The sequence below is a fragment of the Nicotiana attenuata genome, unplaced genomic scaffold (assembly GCF_001879085.1).
Source record: "Nicotiana attenuata strain UT unplaced genomic scaffold, NIATTr2, whole genome shotgun sequence".
In the NCBI taxonomy this organism is placed as follows: domain Eukaryota; kingdom Viridiplantae; phylum Streptophyta; class Magnoliopsida; order Solanales; family Solanaceae; genus Nicotiana; species Nicotiana attenuata.
The window spans coordinates 753525-772719 of NW_017670282.1; the positions used below are offsets into that span (position 1 = coordinate 753525).

Here is a 19195-nt window from a genome sequence, read left to right on the forward strand (position 1 = left end):
GCAGGTGCGCCTCCTGGATCGCTTCTGCGATTTCAGCTATCCTTTTATTTGGCCGCATCTGCGGCTGCCTTCCGCTTTTGCGGGCATCGCACCTGCGGCCTCCCAACCGTTGGTGCGGTTATGACAGAAACAAAATGACTTCAGCTACCCAACTCAACTCCAAACCTTCCGTCAACCATCCGAAATCACCCCGAGGCCCTTGGACCTCAACCAAAAGCACCAACAAGCCATATACTACTATTCAAACTAATACCAATCTTCGAAACACCTCAAACAACATCAAATCAACCAAAACACATCGGATTCAAGCCTAAGGTTCTCAAAATCATCCGAATTACGCTTTTGATCAAAAAGTCTATCAAACAACGTTCGAATGACCTGAAATTTTGCATACACATCCCAAATGACAAAACGGACCTACTGGAACTTTCGGAATTCCATTCCAACCCCTATATCAAAATCTCACCTACCAACCGGAAAACGCCAAAATTCCAATTTCACCAATTCAAGCCTAAATCTACTACGAACCTCCAAAACACGTCCCGATCACACTCCTAAATCCCAAATCACCTAACGGAGCCAACCAAATCATAAAAATCCAATTCCGAGATCAAATACTAACAAGTCAAGACTGAGTCAAACCTTTCAAATTTAAAGCTTCCAGCTGAGAATCATCCTTCCATATCTATTCCGATTAACTTGAAAACCAAAACCGACGATTTACATAAGTCACAATGCATAATACGGGGCTGGTCATGCCCGAGAACTTGCAAGCGAAGTGCAAAAGCTCAAAACGATCGGTCGGGTCGTTACATCCTCCCCCACTTAAACATACGTTAGTCCTCGAACGTGCCCATAGTTGTTCCAAAGCCCACAAGTCGTTGTATACCTTACCATGCAGATACCCAGGGGTGATCCCACGTCACCCTATCTCATATAGGTCCAATAACACAATGTAATTGAAATTTTGTGATCCAACCTAGCCCATAAAACTTAGAACCACATTTCCACTTCTGAAATTATCTACAAGATTAGAATGTCACATTTATACTTTGAATAAGCCCGAACAAGCTGTAATAAACCATAACTGCAACCTCAGGTGCAATTACATGATATACCACATAACTCAAACACTCGTAGCGCTAACTTCTAATCACAGCAGTTACTCAAAACATCCAAATCTCGATAATAAGCCTCTTATCAAATGAAGCCTCATTCCAACACTTCCATATACTTCCAATGATAAAGAAACACGTAGAAAGCCATAACCATTCCTCAGATCAACCATTCGTGAAGCCACTTCTCCCTTGGCAAGGACCATAGCAAATTTCTGAGCCGAACATCCACATTATCCTTCCATCATGCTGAAATTGAATCCGTTTGTATTCATTATTTATCCCAACGATCTCATCTAATCCCGCCCAGCAACTCTGGTGTTATGACACATCAATACAATCTAAAGCCACAACTCGTGCAATCCGCGCACCAACAAGCAACAATCCGAACATACCCAAATCATGAAAATGTCTCAAATGAGAGAGTTGTACCGCTAACTCACTAGTACCACCACACACAATGCTGAGAACCCGTCACCCATCGTAGAAACAGAACACACGAATCTAACCCAAAGGGTTATACCTTCACATAACTTCGATGCAATGCGCGACCCTATCCAAACACTGGTCAACATGAAATACCTCAAGTCACTATGCTCAAAATCGACAACCGCGCGCAAATTGATGTCTAGAACCAAAGCAAATCATCATAACCACGGCGAAGCAATTGACATAACACTACACAAACCCAACAGGACACAACCGATATGCCATCCGCCGAGCAATACCCAATACTCTTCCTGCTCGAATTCCACTGAGAGGCCCCAATAAAACTGTACCACATGTGCCTATAACTAACAAATCCTAATGCCTCGCAACACGGAAAGATAACTCATAGATCTCCCCATATCACCTTGCTGGGAACATAACCCGTCGAATCTCGCCACTTAATTCGTGCCATTCCCGGCAGAGCCAACGTCGTCGTCTTAACGCAACAACCCAGAATAACACAACACTGAGACAACCCGTCTATACCCAATATCACATCCAAAATCTAACATACCAAGCAACAAAGATCTACTTGCATCTCCAAACCCCAATAGTTACCACACAAGACCGATATACGCGGTCCACAACCACGACCTAACCTATTTATGAGAACTCCCAGTCTCCAAATCCATACAGCACGCGAATCACCATATCCGATCCCAACTCCACCGTCCGAATATACAACACACCTCTAATACCCAATCATCCCACGAGAGGTACTCCTATAATTCTTCTGTTCCACCAAGCAAACCCGAGTATCAACAGTCGATCCAACAAGAGAGTGCCGCAATACTAATGAAGTATTCTCAACTGAAACACATCGCCCTTTCTAAAATGTATACCCTCATCAAGCCACACCAATCAGTGATCTTATTTATCTAGTCATCGAAACTGTCCATGCTACCTAAGAATTTGTGACCTTCCTTTCAAAACTGAATCGTGACCTTACACATGCAAATCTCAATTATACCCAACATACCGCATATACCATACCACCCTAGGATAAACATGAGAACTTCATATCCCTTCCGAGCTACAAGCAGCTACGTACTCAACTAGCCAAGAACTTTCCATTGATCCCAACTAGAAGAAAATCACTACACATCACATATCCTTATGCTCGTAGAAAATATACATCTCTAACCGTGGTTGAAACCATCAAGAATTCTTCGAATTCCATTTGCACAAAACTAAGCTGCCAGGACTGAATCTTCTAACTCAACTAAGCTACGCAGGCCACTAGAACCCAAGAGCATTACCGCGAAACACCTGCAGAAACTCATTACCTCTTAAGCATCCAAAAAACTAGTCATATCCTTACCATGACGACCCGGCCTACTACCAAGCTATCCCATATGTCCGAGTTTCCTTCTGATTTACCTTCATCTTGGTAATCCTTCTTGCTATAACACCACAATTCCTCAACCCAGACTCACCATACGAGACCCAAGCATAAAACCACACCGTCTAAGGCTCATAAGCAGCTGAATACTCTCTTAAATATTCCCAAAAGCACCACATTTAAAATACCTACCCTGAAGGTACTTCCTACGAATCCAAAGCCATTACCTTTACCTTCCTGATACTAATATATAGAATCCCATAATGATATAGAAATACTACGAGTCTTGACACCCTCCAATGCAAACCTCAGTTTCTAGCCAAATATACAACTTGAAAATCTCCAATTATTACATGTTAAAATCTTGAACCCATTAGAACCATTCTCGAGAGTCATCCACTCTACTCAGTCCGAAATTAGACCGATCAAACAGATCGGACGACCTATGCTCCAATAACACTCTAACACCGCAGAGTGTAACCTCACCTTAATGCAACCAAGCAACTTTATGATCTATGCACCGCACATTCTTTACCAATAACAACTCAAGTCATCCCACGATTCTCATACACCCATAAAGCATAACATAACCTTTATTGAAATTTCCTTTACTCGAGCCATCCTCTGTCTCAACCTCCGTAAGCCATAATTGATTCACCAGTATGCTTCAAACTTGAACCAACATAGCACATAATCGTGCAATCAACTAATCAATAGCAGGCTCCCCCACTTGGCTCAAAGCCATAGATCAAAACACACAATAACTCATAATGCATATACTCTATTACTGCCATAATATCGTAGTGAGATTAAACTCAATCCTTCATAAAGCTCGTACAACACAGACCATCTAGCACTTTAAACCTTCTGCAAATCTCGCATTCACCCTCATAACAGTCAATCCCACTCTCTTAAACGATCCAAACTCAAATTGCAACACATATATTCCAATGATAAAAGAGGACTCCCAACCAACAACATAAGGGTCACACAAACCTCAAAATACTCCGCAGGAGATAATCCACTTGCTTAGCCCCATTCCACAGTCATAAACATTACGTAATCACTTAATCTTCCTAAGTTTGAACTCATATCACAACGTGAAGTCTACTTCACTTCAAAACTAGGCAACAGGAAAAGATCCTTTAGAACACCCATAACTCGGGGCTATACATCATATTACGATGAAAATCAAGCACCAAATCGTTCTTCCTACCCTCAAGTAGATTCTTCTTATCACATCTACATCATATGAACACATCACGCAGTCACATCATGCTCATCACATAGCCATCACTCCCACCAATAGGGACACTATCGGACATACAAATCCAAAAGCACGTGCTCACGCAATCAACGCCTCAATGCTCAAGCTATAGGCGAAACTCAGCCTCAAGTCCTCCAGACTGGCCCAACATCAACACACGAAGATCACATCTCGTCCCTCGATCTGGGAATCACAAGCCATCGATGCATATCTGATATTGAGCGCTCATGCGCGCATACGAATGCGTGGAAGGAATTCAAAGAGTTACATTTCAGGCTGAATCAAGGACGCACGATAAGAATCCAAGAATGTGAAGTTTTTCCTAAAGGTTCTGCAGCCTCTCGAGGATAAATACAGACGTCTCTGTACCGATCCGCGAGACTCTACTAAACCTGCTCATGACTCGTGAGACCTATGTAACCTAGGCTCTGATACCAACTTGTCACAGCCCTAAATCGACCCAGTCGTGATGGCGCCTATCATGGAACTAGGACAGCCGACACAACTCCCGAATTAATCATTATTCAATAAGTCATTTTTATACCATTTATTAATAAACAAATACCATTTATTTAATCAACAATCTCATGATGTAAGTCTAAATGAAAAGTGCGGAATAAATACACATGCCCGACATCGGGGTGTCACAAGTCACGAGCATCTACTAAGGTCTGAACACAACTAAGAATCTAAAATGTACTAAATACAGTCTAAGGAAGACAAGAGGGAGAAAAGCAGTGCTGCGAACATCGGGCAGCTACCTTGCTAACTCCAATGACTCTGCCACTGAGCAATCAACACCCGATACGGGGTTCAAAATAATACCAGAATCTGCACACAAGGTGCATGGAGTAATGTGAGTATGCCAACTCAGTAAGTAATAAAAGTAAATGAAAGCTGAGCAGTAAGAAAACACGTAAGCCACGTCATAACGCTACAGCAAATGCAATACATTTCCAAAATAGTACAGAAATCATTTACTTCGTAAAACATGCTCAATTTCAGTAAAAACCTTTTTAAAACAACTTTCAATAATTTTAAAACGAGTGACAAAACAGTGAGTAAGAATGATAGAAACGTAAACAGCCCATCGGGCAAAACATGTACCATGAACCGCCCCTCGGGCATAATATCAACCGAACCAGCCTCTCGGACTGCCTCACAATTACTCGTAATCAGCCCCTCGGGCATAACATGAATCAAGATCCGCCCCTTAGGCAACATGGATCAAGAATAACCCCTTGGGCTTCAATATGAATCAACAACAGCCCCTTGGGCTATAACACATCACACACACTGGGTACCCGCACTCACTAGGGGTGTATAGACTCCGGGAGGGGCCCCTTACGGCCCAAGCGCAATATCAAGCCATCTTGTGGCATAATCAAACAGGCTCTCGGCCTCATATCAATCACAAGCCACCTCGTGGCATAATAAATCAGGCCGTCGGCCTTTCATATATCACAATTCGGTACCACATGCTGCGGCGCGCAGCCCGATCCCATGATATCCTCACAACATAGGTCCTCGGCCTCACTCAGTCAGATCTCACTCAAGCCCCTCGGGCAGACAGTAAAACAAGTACTCGGCTGAAAATCATTTATGAAATCAAAAGGAGTGAATAAAACCGAGTCATGAAAACAGTAAGAACACAGCATGACTGAGTGTAAACATTAAACCAAAACAGTGAGGGAAAACAGTAGTAAAAGCCCCTAAGGGTCCAAACAATCGGCACAAGGCCCAGACACGGCATTTAGCCCCAAACACAATAATATTTTCCAAAATACAGCAATAACAATAGTTTTCAAGTAAAATACGCGACTTAATAGTCGTACGGGATGGACCAAGTCACAATCCCCAACGGTGCACGACCCCACGCTCATCATCTAGCGTGTGCGTCACCTCAAAGTACCACAACGATGTGGAATCCCGAGGTTTCATACCCTCAGAGCAGTATTTACAATCATTACTTACCTCTATCCGGTCCAAACTCTAGCCCGCGATGCTTTTGCCTCTCGAATCGGACTCTAGATGCTCTAAATCTAGCAAAAATCAGTACATAACCATCAAAATATGCTAAGGGAGCAAAGCCACTCAAAAGTAATCAAAATACCGCGTAATTCCCAAAATAAACCAAACCCGACCCCCGAGCCCACGTCTCGGAATTCGTTAAATTTTACATCATTAGACTCCTTATCTCCCCACAAGTTCATACATATCAAAAGTACTAAAATCCGATCACAAATGACCCCTCAAACCCTTGCTCAAAAGTCTCCAATTCTCAAGCCCTAGTTTCCCAATTTTTAACCCTTAATTCCCATTAATTGTTGGCCAACACAGTAAAATAATGCAATAGGATCGATTACTAGGTTCAAAAATCTTACCTCCAATGATATCCTTTGAATCCCTCTTCAAAATCTCCCAAAAAGCTCCAAAGTCGTCTTAGAAATGGTGGAATAAATTAAAAAATTCGCGAAGGAAATCTTATATACTTTTTGGCCCAGGGTTTTCGCACCTGCGGCCCTTTCTCCGCTTCTGCGGTCCCGCTTCTGTGGCCTAGCCCACCGCACCTACGGTTTCCACTTAAAAGCTCCATACTGCATCTACGGTTAAAATATCGCACCTGCGCCATCGCAGGTGCGCCTCCTGGATCGCTTCTACGGTTTCAGCTAACCTTTTATTTGGGCGCATCTGCGGCTGCCTTCTACTATTCAAACTTGTACCAATCTTCGAATTACCTCAAACAACATCAAATCAACCAAAACACATCGGATTCAAGCCTAAGGTTCTCAAAATCTTCCGAATTACGCTTTTGATAAAAAGTCTATGAAACCATGTCCGAATGACCTGAAATTTTGCACACACATCCCAAATGACACAACGGACCTACTGCAACTTCCGGAATTCTATTCCGACCCCTATATCAAAATCTCACCTACCAAGCGGAAAATGCCAAAATTCCGATTTCACCAATTCAAGCCTAAATCTACTACGAACCTCCAAAACACGTCCCGGTCACACTCCTAAGTCCCAAATCACCTTACGGAGCTAACCAAATAAAAAAAATCCAAATCCAAGATCAAATACTAACAAGTCAAGACTGAGTCAAACCTTTCAAATTTAAAGCTGAGAATCATCCTTCCATATCTATTACGATTAATCTAAAAACCAAAACCGACGATTTACATAAGTCACAATGCATAATACGGGGCTGGTCATCCCCGAGAACTTGCGAGCGAAGTGCAAAAGATCAAAACGACCGATCGGGTCGTTACATTTTCTTCACTTTTCACCATTTTCAAGTTTAAGCTCGGCCTAGAGGCGATTTTGAAGAGGTTTTTTGTCCCAACTTCATTGATTAGTAGATTTTAAGTTTTTTTTTTATCACATTTTCATCAACACCCATTGATTTTAACCTTTAATCTAAGCTTTTTCATGGTAGAAATTAGGAATGGGTAGAAATTGTGATTTAGGCTTCCAATTGAGGTCAGATTTCGAAAATAATCACATAGCCGGGCTTGGGGGTGAATGGGTAATTGTATTTTGACCAAACGGGCCCGGGGTTAACTTTTGTTGACTTTTTCCAAAATCATCAGAGATTGAATGTTTTTCACTCGTGGGTAGTTTCTAAAGCCTATTTTGAATTATTTGAACTATATTTGGATAAATTTGATTGATTTAGAGGCCAACTCTAAAGGAAAAACTGCCATTGTGCCTTGATTTAGTTGCGGAGTGAAGTAAGTGTCGTGGTTAACCTTCACTCGAGGGATTAGGACTTGTTGGTCTATTTGGTATGTGTATTATGTATGGGGACGACATATATGTGAGGTGGCGAGTATATATGCTGTCATTGAAAACACTAGCTAATACCGTATACAATTAAGATATTTACTTTACCCTATATGCCTACTTTATAAATTTATTTTATCATGTATACCTACTTTATTAATTTAGTTTACCATGTATACCTATTGTATTCCAAATTAGAATATTGTAGTATGTTTGGTTTGGATAGTGTATTCCAAATTAGAATACTATAGCATGTTTCGTTTGAATATTGTATTCCAAATTAGAAAATTATCTTATGTTTGGTTTGGAGAGTGTATTCCAAATTAGAATGCTATAGCATGTTAGTTAGAATATTGTAGTATGTTTTGTTTAGATACTGTATTCCAAATCAGAATATTGTGATATGTTTATTTAGAATATTTTGTTCCAAATAGTTAGAATATTATACTCAATAGAATATTGCGGTATGTTTGGTTTGAATACTATGTTACAAATTAGAATATTTTGATATGTTTTGTTTGTATATTGTATTCTTCATTAAAATAAAGTGGTATGTTTGGTTTGGATATTATACTCTTTGTTAGAATATTGTGGTAAGCTAGGTTTGAATTTTTCAAATTAGAATATTATGGTATGTTTAGATTGAATATGTCTTCCAAATTAGAATATTCTGATATGTTTGGTTGAATACTATATTACAAATTAGAATATTATGGTATGTTCCATTTTGATACTGTATTCTAAATCAGAATATTGTGGATGTTTAATTTGAATAATGTATTCCAATTAGAATATTATAGTATATTTTATTTGAATATTGTATTCTTCACCATAATAGTGTGGTATGTTTGGTTTAGATAATGTGCTTTTTATTAAAATATTGTGGTAAGTTAGGTTTGGATTGTATTCCAATAGAATATTATGATATATTTTAGAATATATGGGAAGATTTGGAGGTATAGCGTGTAATATTTTTGGGATATTAGATGTAATTTCAAAACTTAGGTATACCATAAGAGTGAGTTTTACAAATGGGTATATTATGTAACTTCCTCTTTTACTTATCTCTGTATACTGTTCCATTCTAAACTATACTATAAAGCCTGAATTATTTTACTGTCGAATGTTCATGAAACTGTTCAATTTGCGCTTCATGCGTTGATTAATTTTGCAGGATAGTGACCAGCCTTTCCTGAATCCCTGATTAACTCATGAATTTGATATTTCTTTTATTTTGAATTAAAAGTAAACTACAAAATCAGGATACTGTGGCTAATATTTTGGACATTTCTCAATAAATTATTTCAAGTGTTGAATTCTAGCTTGGAGAAAAAGATTCATAGTTTTGCATCATAATCTACTCTAATATATCAGAATTACATGTTCCACCAAAATTAGGTTATATTTACCATGCTCAATACATCATCATGAATCATCGGCCTTCAGAGAGAAGGGAATCTGTTACCGATAGACAGCGGGAATGTACATTACCCAAAGACAACGGATATGACATGACAAAATCATCAAAACCACCGCGATGGTCAAATGTTAGGCCAGCTGATGAAACGCCGAGTGCTGATAACTCTGGCAAGGCCACAACACCATCCAAGAACAACAAGATTTGGCGCATGGTTGGCCTAAACGAGGGCTCTGAGTGAGAGCACAATAAGCCTAACTTTAAAACCAACTCCACTTGCCCTTCAACAAAATCAATGCCTATGTTTGGATCAACAGCCTGAAGAATATTGCCTCTATTCCAGTACGAGAACACCCAATCGACCAAAATCAGATCATCACTGTCTTGTCTTGGCTCTATCGGCCTCCTACCACAGGCAACTTCAAGCAGAAAAGCCCCAAAGGAAAATACATCACTACTAGGTGTTGCTCTACCAGTTCTAGTATGCTCTGGTGCAAGGTAACCAAGAGTACCAACGACACGAGTAGACTGAGGATCGGTTCCATGACCATATAGCCTCGCGAGGCCAAAGTCTCCTAACCTTCCATTTAGTTCACCATCCAACATGACGTTACTAGCCTTAATATCTCGATGAACAACTACGTGGTCACATTCTTCGTGTAGGAAAAATAGGCCTGACGCTACGCCTCTAATGACTCTGAATCTTTGGTTCCAATTGAGGGTGAATCTTGGTTGATCAAATAAGTACTTGTCTAGACTTCCATTAGGCATGTATTCATAAACCAAAAGCAACTCTCCTTTTCGCCTGCAATATCCTAAAAGTGGTACTAAATTCCTGTGTTGTATACGACCGATGCTTACAATCTCTGCAACAAACTCCTTCATTCCTTGTTGTGATTCTTGAGATATTTTCTTTACTGCTATCTCAAGTTTTAATATAGGCATCACTCCTCTATAAACTTTACCAAATCCTCCAGCTCCCAATAGTTCCTTTTCTCTGAATCCCTTAGTAGCAGTGTACAAATCTTTATACTTGAACCTCTGTGGTCTATAGTCAAGTTCCCAATCTTCAAGAAGTTCTTGAAATTTCTTCTTCCTTCTTATATAATAAACCACCACTGAAATTGCTATAACTAAAGATACCAAAGAGATTATTGGCAAACCAGTTGTTAAAAATCTTGGTAACTCTTTGCGCCTAAGACGAGGAAGATTAGGAAGTTGAGAAAGTTCTTGAGCTTTTCCATTTGTCTTGAAACTCCATCCCAATATATAATGATGTGTTGGGACTGAACCAGTTGATGATGAAAAACCAACATACATAGTCTGATCAAGAATTGGTGAAAGATCATATTTCAAAACCAAGAGTGGTCTAACTGGTTTTGTCACATATAATGGAGCTAATGTTACATTAATTTGCTGAGTGTTGGCATCATAATCCACCCAAACTTGCATTGGCTGGCCACTAATTAGAGTCAAGTTATGAAACAAACCAGTATCATCAAAATAACCTGCTGGTTGAACTGCTATAGACTCCAATCCATTGATATCAATTCCAACATGATTGTCATTAATATCATTGAATTCCTTGCTTATGATTGTATCAAGCTCAACTCGAAAAACATGGTTTGAACTATTTCCATTATTGGTTGAGTTAAAAAGGCCAAGATGGTGACTAGGAAAAGCCCCTTCAAGTCCTCTTTTTGGTGTGATAACGAAAACCAGTCCATGACCACTCAAATTTCCATAATCAGACCTTATAGCAAACACAAAGGTAGTGGAGAAAGAAAATGCTGTACCATTAGGTGAATTCTTGAAATGAATTGGATTTGGATAAAAAGCATGGCCTTGACCTTGTGTTTTAGAATTTGTTAATAACAAGAGATCATTGGATGTGAATTCAGCTATGCCATCCAAGCTAAGATTCCTTGATTGGAATCCATTGTAAATGAATCCATCAACTTCACAAGAAGTTGGTGCAAGATCAACTAAGAAGAAAGCCACTAGTATGACAACATTGAAAAACATTGGCAACGTTCTTTATTGGAAAACTATTGTGACCAAATGAAGCTTTATTCTACGGATTATATTGTTTTAATGCAGGCTAATTAATGAATCTTGGTACGTCAATGTCATAAAAAATGAGAAAAGTTAAAAAATGCATTAAAAATGTACGTGCAAGAAGCTATGTCCAAGTCTTCTATACTAATCCAAGAAGGTCATATTCCATGAGTCATTGGCCAAGTCTTCTCAAGTAATCCAAACAAAATCATCTAACAAGTTGGTTCATCATTTTTATACTAACATTTGGGCTACATAACAAACAAACAAAAAAGGTATACAGTCAAATCTCTCTATAACAGTTTCGTTTGTTCCAAATATTTTTGGATATTATAGCGAAGTGCTGTTATATAAAACTTATATCATTACATAACATGAAAAGTGGTTCCGGAAAAGCTTGGCTTTTATAGTGAAGTGTTGTTATATAGGAATGATGTTATATAGGGATGATGTTATAGAAAGCTCTGACTGTATTTCAAGTTTTCAACTGCAGCCCCTTTCTTCAAAAAAGGTCTGTTGGGATCGGCCTCTTTACTTTCAGTTTTTGCGACTGATTCAGTCACAAACTATAAAAATATTTTCGCGGTATTTTTCGCATAATTGAGCGACTGAATTAGTCGCAATTTGGAGCCAAAAAGAATTAATAAATATTTTTAATAAAGTTTCCAACCGAATCAGTCGAAAATTGCGACTGAATTAAGTCGGTGGGAATTATTCAGTCGCAAAATTGCTACATTTTTTAGTAGTGGTATGGGTAAGGTCTACATATATTTTACCTTCCCCAGACCACAGTTATGAAATTACACTGAATTTATTGTTAGTTGTTGTTGTCATCAATGGCGTGCATAATTTTTTATAAGCGATGTCACTATTTCTAGTAAGAGGCCCGTAACAGTCAAAACATATTTTGTTGAGCCAAGGGAGTTGGAACCCAAGACCTCTTACATCAAAACTTGAACCTATCAACCACTAGACTACTAAGTTGTTTTATTCCAAGTGGTGTCACTTTTAATGCTTTTATCTTGTATTTCTGTTTTACTTATTATTTTTATATATATAAATAGTAAAAAATATCGAGGAAGCGGTGTCCCGTGACACTGCTTGGGTCCATGTAAATCCGCCCCTGATTGTCATTACTTTCAATTGTTTAAGCAAAATGTAATAGCTTAATGTAGTAAAACATCTAAACCAGAAGATACGGAGTACACAAACTAAGGAAGATAAAATTTGTAGATTTACTAATTTGAATTAATAAAATGTTTTTTGAAATTAAATAAATTAATGATCGAGGTGTTTGATGCTAACCACTCAACAGATGTAGCACAAAATAAATAAATAAATAATACTCGTAACTAGGAAAGAGAAACACGTGATTGACCATTAGTAGGAATCTGTAAGCTCTGAAAATGATGTTGGCAAGTGGCATGAATTTAATAACATGCAATGAACCACATGTCCCAGTCCATCATACTAGGAGACATTTGCACAAGTTTATTTTCCAAGATTTGGCACTCCCTTTAGCAGGAAAATTGGAAATTTTGCATATATATTTCAATAACAGTACCATTCTCACATGGAATTGGATTTACATAGTTCATTTTCATTTGGAAACTTTCCAAGCTCTCGAATGGAATAAACGAAATAGTTAACCAGTAGTTGGAAGATTGAAAGAATTGGACCTTCGAAGAGTATAGTGAGATGGTTTGAATACCAAAATTTTCGAGTCCACGGGATGAAGAACTTTTTCGTAGGCGTGTTCAAAGGAAATCGCCAAATCACACTAAACTGATAATTTGAGTCAAATCGAGAAAAAAACCCCAACTATTGTTTACTTTGATTTGGTTTGGTGTTAGAAAAAAAATCCGACCATAGTTGGTTTGGTTTGGTTTTAACTAAAAAAAGTCAAACCAAAACCAAACCAACCCGGCATTACATGTATATAAGTTTTAAAAATATTTTATACATAAATATAATTATTGTAATGTAATTTACAAATATAATTTAAACTCTTTAATAGTTCTGGGTTGTTGTTGTTGTTGTTGTTGTTGTAAACTCTTTAATAGTTCTCTCTTTTAATGTATTATTTCAAGCTTGGACTTAGAACTTTTGAATGATCAAATATGTTTTATACCCCATAAAAGTTAGTAACTCAAATAAAGCCACGGCAAAATCAAATCAAATCAATACTAATGCTAACAAAAAAAAATCAATTCAATACTAGAATGACAATAGTATTGGATATTTTTCTTTGTATTGCATTGATTTAGATAGTGAAAATGCATAACTCACTTTTAATATTATTTAGTCATGTAATTAATACTTAGTACTTATTAGTTGTACTTATTTTAACATGACTTAGTACTTTTAGATTATATTTATTTTTATTATGGCTTATTAATTAGCAATATTTATCTTATGCGATTTGTTGAGTATAGTATAATCATGACTCATCCCACATTATTTTGTATTATTTTATTGGGTAACATCTTATATTGTTTTATCCTACTAGGACCTAAGAAATATTAGAGCACAAATTATAAATTTTATGCTATGAAGATTTTGTCGAAAAAAAAACCCGAATTAAACCCGAGAAAACCCGTGATTGAAAAATCCGGCTTTTGTTGGTTTGGTTTGGTTTATAAATTTAAAAATCCGAGACAATTGGTTTGGTTTGGTAATTAAAAAATTCGAACCAACCCGGCCAATGTGCTCCCCTACTTTTTAGTAGTGTTTGTGTTAGTGCATTTAACATAAAAATATACTATTAAAGTGCATTATTTCTTGTGAGATAGTGGTTATAAATTGACAAGAAATCCGACCCGGTGCAATAGCAGTTCGGAGTCAACAAATCCGACGCAGTGCAGAGCACACATCCATGTTGGGCCCACCAATGAACCCCAAATCAACTCTAGTCACCCACAACAGATAAATAACTCTTTGAAGGTTCACAATGACTGAATCATAGCACATACTACCCTCTGACTAACCTTAGCTATTTTCTCACAGTCCACAGTCACAAAACCATCTACTCACGAAAACACTCAGCCTCCCAATGCATAAAGCACACAAATCACCATATCCGATCCCAGCTACACTGCCCGAACATCTAACACACATCTGATACTTGATCATTCCACGAGGGATACTCCTATAATTCTTCTGTGCCGCCAAGCAGACTTTGAATATCAGTAGTCGATCAGACAAGACAGTACCGCAATACCGGTGAAGCACCCATGACCCTAACACATTGCCCTTTCTGAATTGCATACCCTCATCAAGCTACACCAATCAGTGATCTCATTTATCTAGTCATATGAAACTATCTATGCTGCCTAAGAATTTAGAACCTTCCTTCCAAAACTGAACCGTGACCTTACACATGCAAATTCTCAATCCCACACAACCTACCACATATACCATGCCATCCTGGGATAAACATAAGGACTTCATATCCATTCCGAGCCACAAGCAACTGCATACTCAACTAGTCAAGAACTTTCCATTGATCCCATCTAGAAGAAAATCACTACGCATCCCATGCTCCTCACGCCAATAGAAAATATACACATCTAACCATGGTAGAACTCATCAAGAACTCTCTGAATTCCCATTTGCACAAAACGCCCTCGGGCCCACGTGCCCGGAATTCGAAATTTTTTAAAGATAAAGATTACCCATGACCTTAGGAACTCAAATATATAATTTTCACTAAATTCCATACTCAATATCGTGGTCAAATTCGAAGAAATGCCAATTTCTAGGTTTTCCACCAAAACCTAAATTTTTCCATAATTTCCTTGCCTAAATCCATGTATAAACTTTATATCTAACTCGAAGCTAGCATAAATTACTTACCTCATGATGAGTGACGAAAATGGAACCTCAAAGCTGCTCCCCATCGACTCCAATGGAAGAAAAATGGGGTTGAAATGAACTCAACCCCAAACTTAAAAGACCTCACTGCTCCAGCTGTTTCCGCACCTGCGGTTCCTTGGACGCTTCTGCGGTTCCGCAGGTACGGCTAAAATGCCGCATCTGCGGTCTTTCCTGAGCCACCCCTTTCTCGCTTCTACGACTTGCCACCCGCATATGCGGTCCCGCTTCTGCGGAACTTTGACCGCATCTGCGATCTTCTCCATGATACTCCCATCCGCTTCTGCGACCCTTTCTCCGCAGATGCGATTCCGCTTCTGCGGTACCTTGACCGCATCTGCGGTCCTCAAGCCTTAGACCAAAACCCGCCTCTGCGGCTCCCTGTCCGCTTTTGCGCTGCCGCTTCTGCGGTCAACCTACCGCAGAAGCGAAAATACCAGCAACCAAATTCCTTCAGCTGTCCAAAATCCAAATTTCGATCCGTTAACCACCCTGAATCCACCCGAGGCCCCCGGGACCCCAACCAAACATACCAACCAATCCCAAAACACATTACGGACTCGCTCGGGGCCTCAAATCACATCAAACCACGCTAAAATCATGAATCGACCTCCAATCCAAACTCAATGAACTTCAAAAATTCAAACTTCATTTTCCGATGTTTAAACCTATCAAATCACGTCCGATTGACCTCAAATTTTGCGTACCAGTCATATTCGGCATTACAGACCTATTCCAACTTCCGGAACCGGATTCCGACCCAATATCAAAAAGTCAACTTCCGGTCAAACTTCTCAAAACCTTCAAATTTCTATCGTTAGCCAAATGACTCCAAAATGACCTACGGACCTCCGAATTCACTTCCGATCGCGCTCCCAACTCCAGAATCACCATACGGAGCTATTCACAGACTCGGAATCCCAAACGGACATCGATAACATTGAAATGCACTTCAAGCCAAACTTATAAAATTTTTTCTAAAATGCTAACTTCCACGATAGGCGCCAAAACGCTCCCGGGTTATCCAAAACCCGATCCGGGCATACACCCAAGTCCGAAATCATCATACGAACCCGCTGGAACCTTCAGATCCCGATTCCGAGGTCGTTTACTCAAAATTCCAATCCTAGTTCATTCTTTCAACTTTAAGCTTCCGAAATGAGAATTCTCTTTCCAAATCAACTATGGACTTCCCGAAATTCGACACCGACCACGCGCACAAGTCATAATACCTGAAATGAAGCTGCTCACGGCCTCAAGCTATTGAACGGAGTGCTAGAGCTTAAAACGACCGGTCGGGTCGTTACAATAATGATGTGATAAATCAAAAGGAATATGCTAGCTTAATTGGAAGCTTGAGAATATGTGACTGATTACATTTAATTTGAGATTGCATACGCAGTATGAGTACTTAACAGGTTTACAAGCAAGCCAGGTAATGAACATGGCATGCCATAACAAGAGTTATGAGGTATTTACTTGGTACAAAATCTTATGGCTTATCTTATAAAAAATATCTTGCGGTACTTGAAGGCTTTTCCACTACTAAAAAATCTAGTTTTAGTAACGGACAAATTCTGTAGCTAAATAGAGAAATCCGCCGTGAATCTCATTTAGGGACAGATTATCAAGAAATTATGCTAGCTACGGGCGATTTAGCGACAGATTAGCGGCGACTTTCGTAGCTAATTTCAGCTTTTTTTAGTAGTGTTCTGATGCATATTGGAACATTTTATCTTTGAGAGATGGTGCTATTTCTTGGAAATTAAAAAAAAATTGCTAACTCTACCATGGAGGATGAACTAATTGCTTTAACTTCAGCTAGTGAGGAAGTTAATTGGTTGAGAGATTTATTATTTTAAATTCCTTATATAAAAAAACAATTTTTCCTATTTTATTTCATTGTGATAGCACCGCTGCTATCGGTAGAATACAAAACCGCTATTACAACGGTAAATACAAACCTATAAGGAGAAAACACAATATTGTGTGATATTTGAAAAGTGGTAAAATTGATGTTGATTATGTGATAATTTTGCAGATCCACTAACCAAGGCCTTGGCAAGAGAAATGGTCTGGAGTACATCGAGGGGGATGAGATTGAAGCCCATAAACGCATAAGTCATATATGAGGAAACCCAACCTGGGACTAGAGATCTTATAACCAGGTTCAATGGGAAGAACGAACCATATGATGGCTTGGTTCGAAATACACTATTATATTTGTTATTGTTCCATCCCTATGGTGTGAGCGGATTTATCCTGTGACGATTTGCGAGGTTGAGTTTTTTGTTAACTCTTAATGAAAATTTGTAGCTCGTAGGAGTGGGGTGTTAGAGTTACATGATCACCCTTGAAAGATTTAACCTATGTGAGTGAGGAAGTAGGCCGCTTCCTATGAGAATTGGGCTTGTTCTAAAAAACACTCATGAAAACCGGGATAGCACAAGGCCGTAATGTGCTAGCTAATAAAGGTCATTTCAACACATTGATTATTATGTGTAAGCAGTGATACTTTATTTCCCTAAAGTAGTCATAGCTCAAGTCTGAGACCGCTACTGACTCTGGAGTAGAGATTGTTGTTTTACTAAGTGGAGGTTCAATGTAGAGCACACCTTCATTATGCATAATAGCCTCCCTTCAACTGGTAAACTCTCTTATTTTAATATTAAAATGAGGTGGAGAATGTTGGTGTTAGTGCATTTTAATATTAAAATTATAATATTAATTAGTGCATTATTTCTTGTGAGATAATGGTTATAGATTGGAAAAAAAGTGGTCATTACATTGGTGTAACTCATGAAATTACTAATGCCATGATCTACAACTTATTACACACTAAAGGTTATATTTTGTAATCACCAACCCAAGTTCTACTATTTTATTATCCCACTATCTTATTATTTATTTCAAGGAAGACATTCTACACCTATAAATTGTAGTCTTTCTTCTTTGTGTTGAGTATGAGAAAACTGTTATGCTGTACATAAAAAGGTGTGGTTGGTATTGTGAAAAAGAGAGTTAAGCGGACTTTTTCTCTACAAAAGAGAATATTATTTTTGTTGAAGGAAGGTGTTCATTTTGGTGAACTTTTGGACTCAACAACTTGTCCAGAGTTTGTTCGAGTCATACGACATTGTCGGGCGACAAGTCAAGAGTATTACTGCTGGGCCAACGAAGATTCTACCGCATTGGGCTTGAATCTCCTTAAAAAGGGCGGGATATCTGCGCCTCAGGCTGAAGAATATTTTGTTGGGTTTTGGATGTGTTTAATTAATATAATAAATACTTAAAAGAGGGTGAATGGAAAATGGAGGGAAATAAAATTTTTGAGTGAAATTTTAAGTTCCCCCCCTTGGCAAATGGGCATTGTCCCATATTGGAAGAGGAAGAGGTTTTTTATGGGTATATAAGCAATTGCTCTTCTTCTAGCTCTTAAAGAGTTGAGAAGAAGGCAAGCCTCGCGCCGTCGTCGTCGTCGTCGCTCGCTCGGCTCGGCTTCGGCTTCGGCTACGGCTACGGCTTCGGCTTCGGCTTCGGCTTCGGCTTCAGATTCGGATTCGGATTCGGATTCGGATTCGGATTTGGTCAAATGATCGATTGATTGATTAACTTTTTGGACCAAATTTATTTGTTAATAGTAAAATATTAACAGAAATGTTATTAAATATTTGTTTTAATAACAAAATATTAATATTAAATATTAATATTAAATCCAATCCGTTTTTCTGTTTTGGTAACAGAAAAGTAACTACCCTCTTCAATTTTCCCTCTTTATTTTCCCTCTTTATTATTGAGTAAATGGCCATTTATGTAATGGCATTTATGCTGTGGGCGTTTTGCAT

At 38.6% G+C, this 19195-nt stretch overlaps 1 protein-coding gene across 1 annotated transcript; it reads right to left on the reverse strand.

Moving 5' to 3' along the window:
• Positions 1 to 9385: 9385 nt before the first annotated feature.
• LOC109237200 (L-type lectin-domain containing receptor kinase IV.1-like) lies at positions 9386 to 11466 on the reverse strand. Its single transcript, XM_019403472.1, has one exon. The coding sequence runs from the start codon at positions 11442 to 11444 to the stop codon at positions 9435 to 9437; it is 2010 nt and encodes a 669-aa protein (XP_019259017.1). The 5' UTR covers positions 11445 to 11466; the 3' UTR covers positions 9386 to 9434.
• Between the last annotated feature and the right edge of the window lie 7729 nt (positions 11467 to 19195).

Bases quoted from the DNA above. Each gene is read 5' to 3' on its own strand.
- LOC109237200 (XM_019403472.1), bottom strand. From the start codon at position 11,444: ATGTTTTTCAATGTTGTCATACTAGTGGCTTTCTTCTTAGTTGATCTT.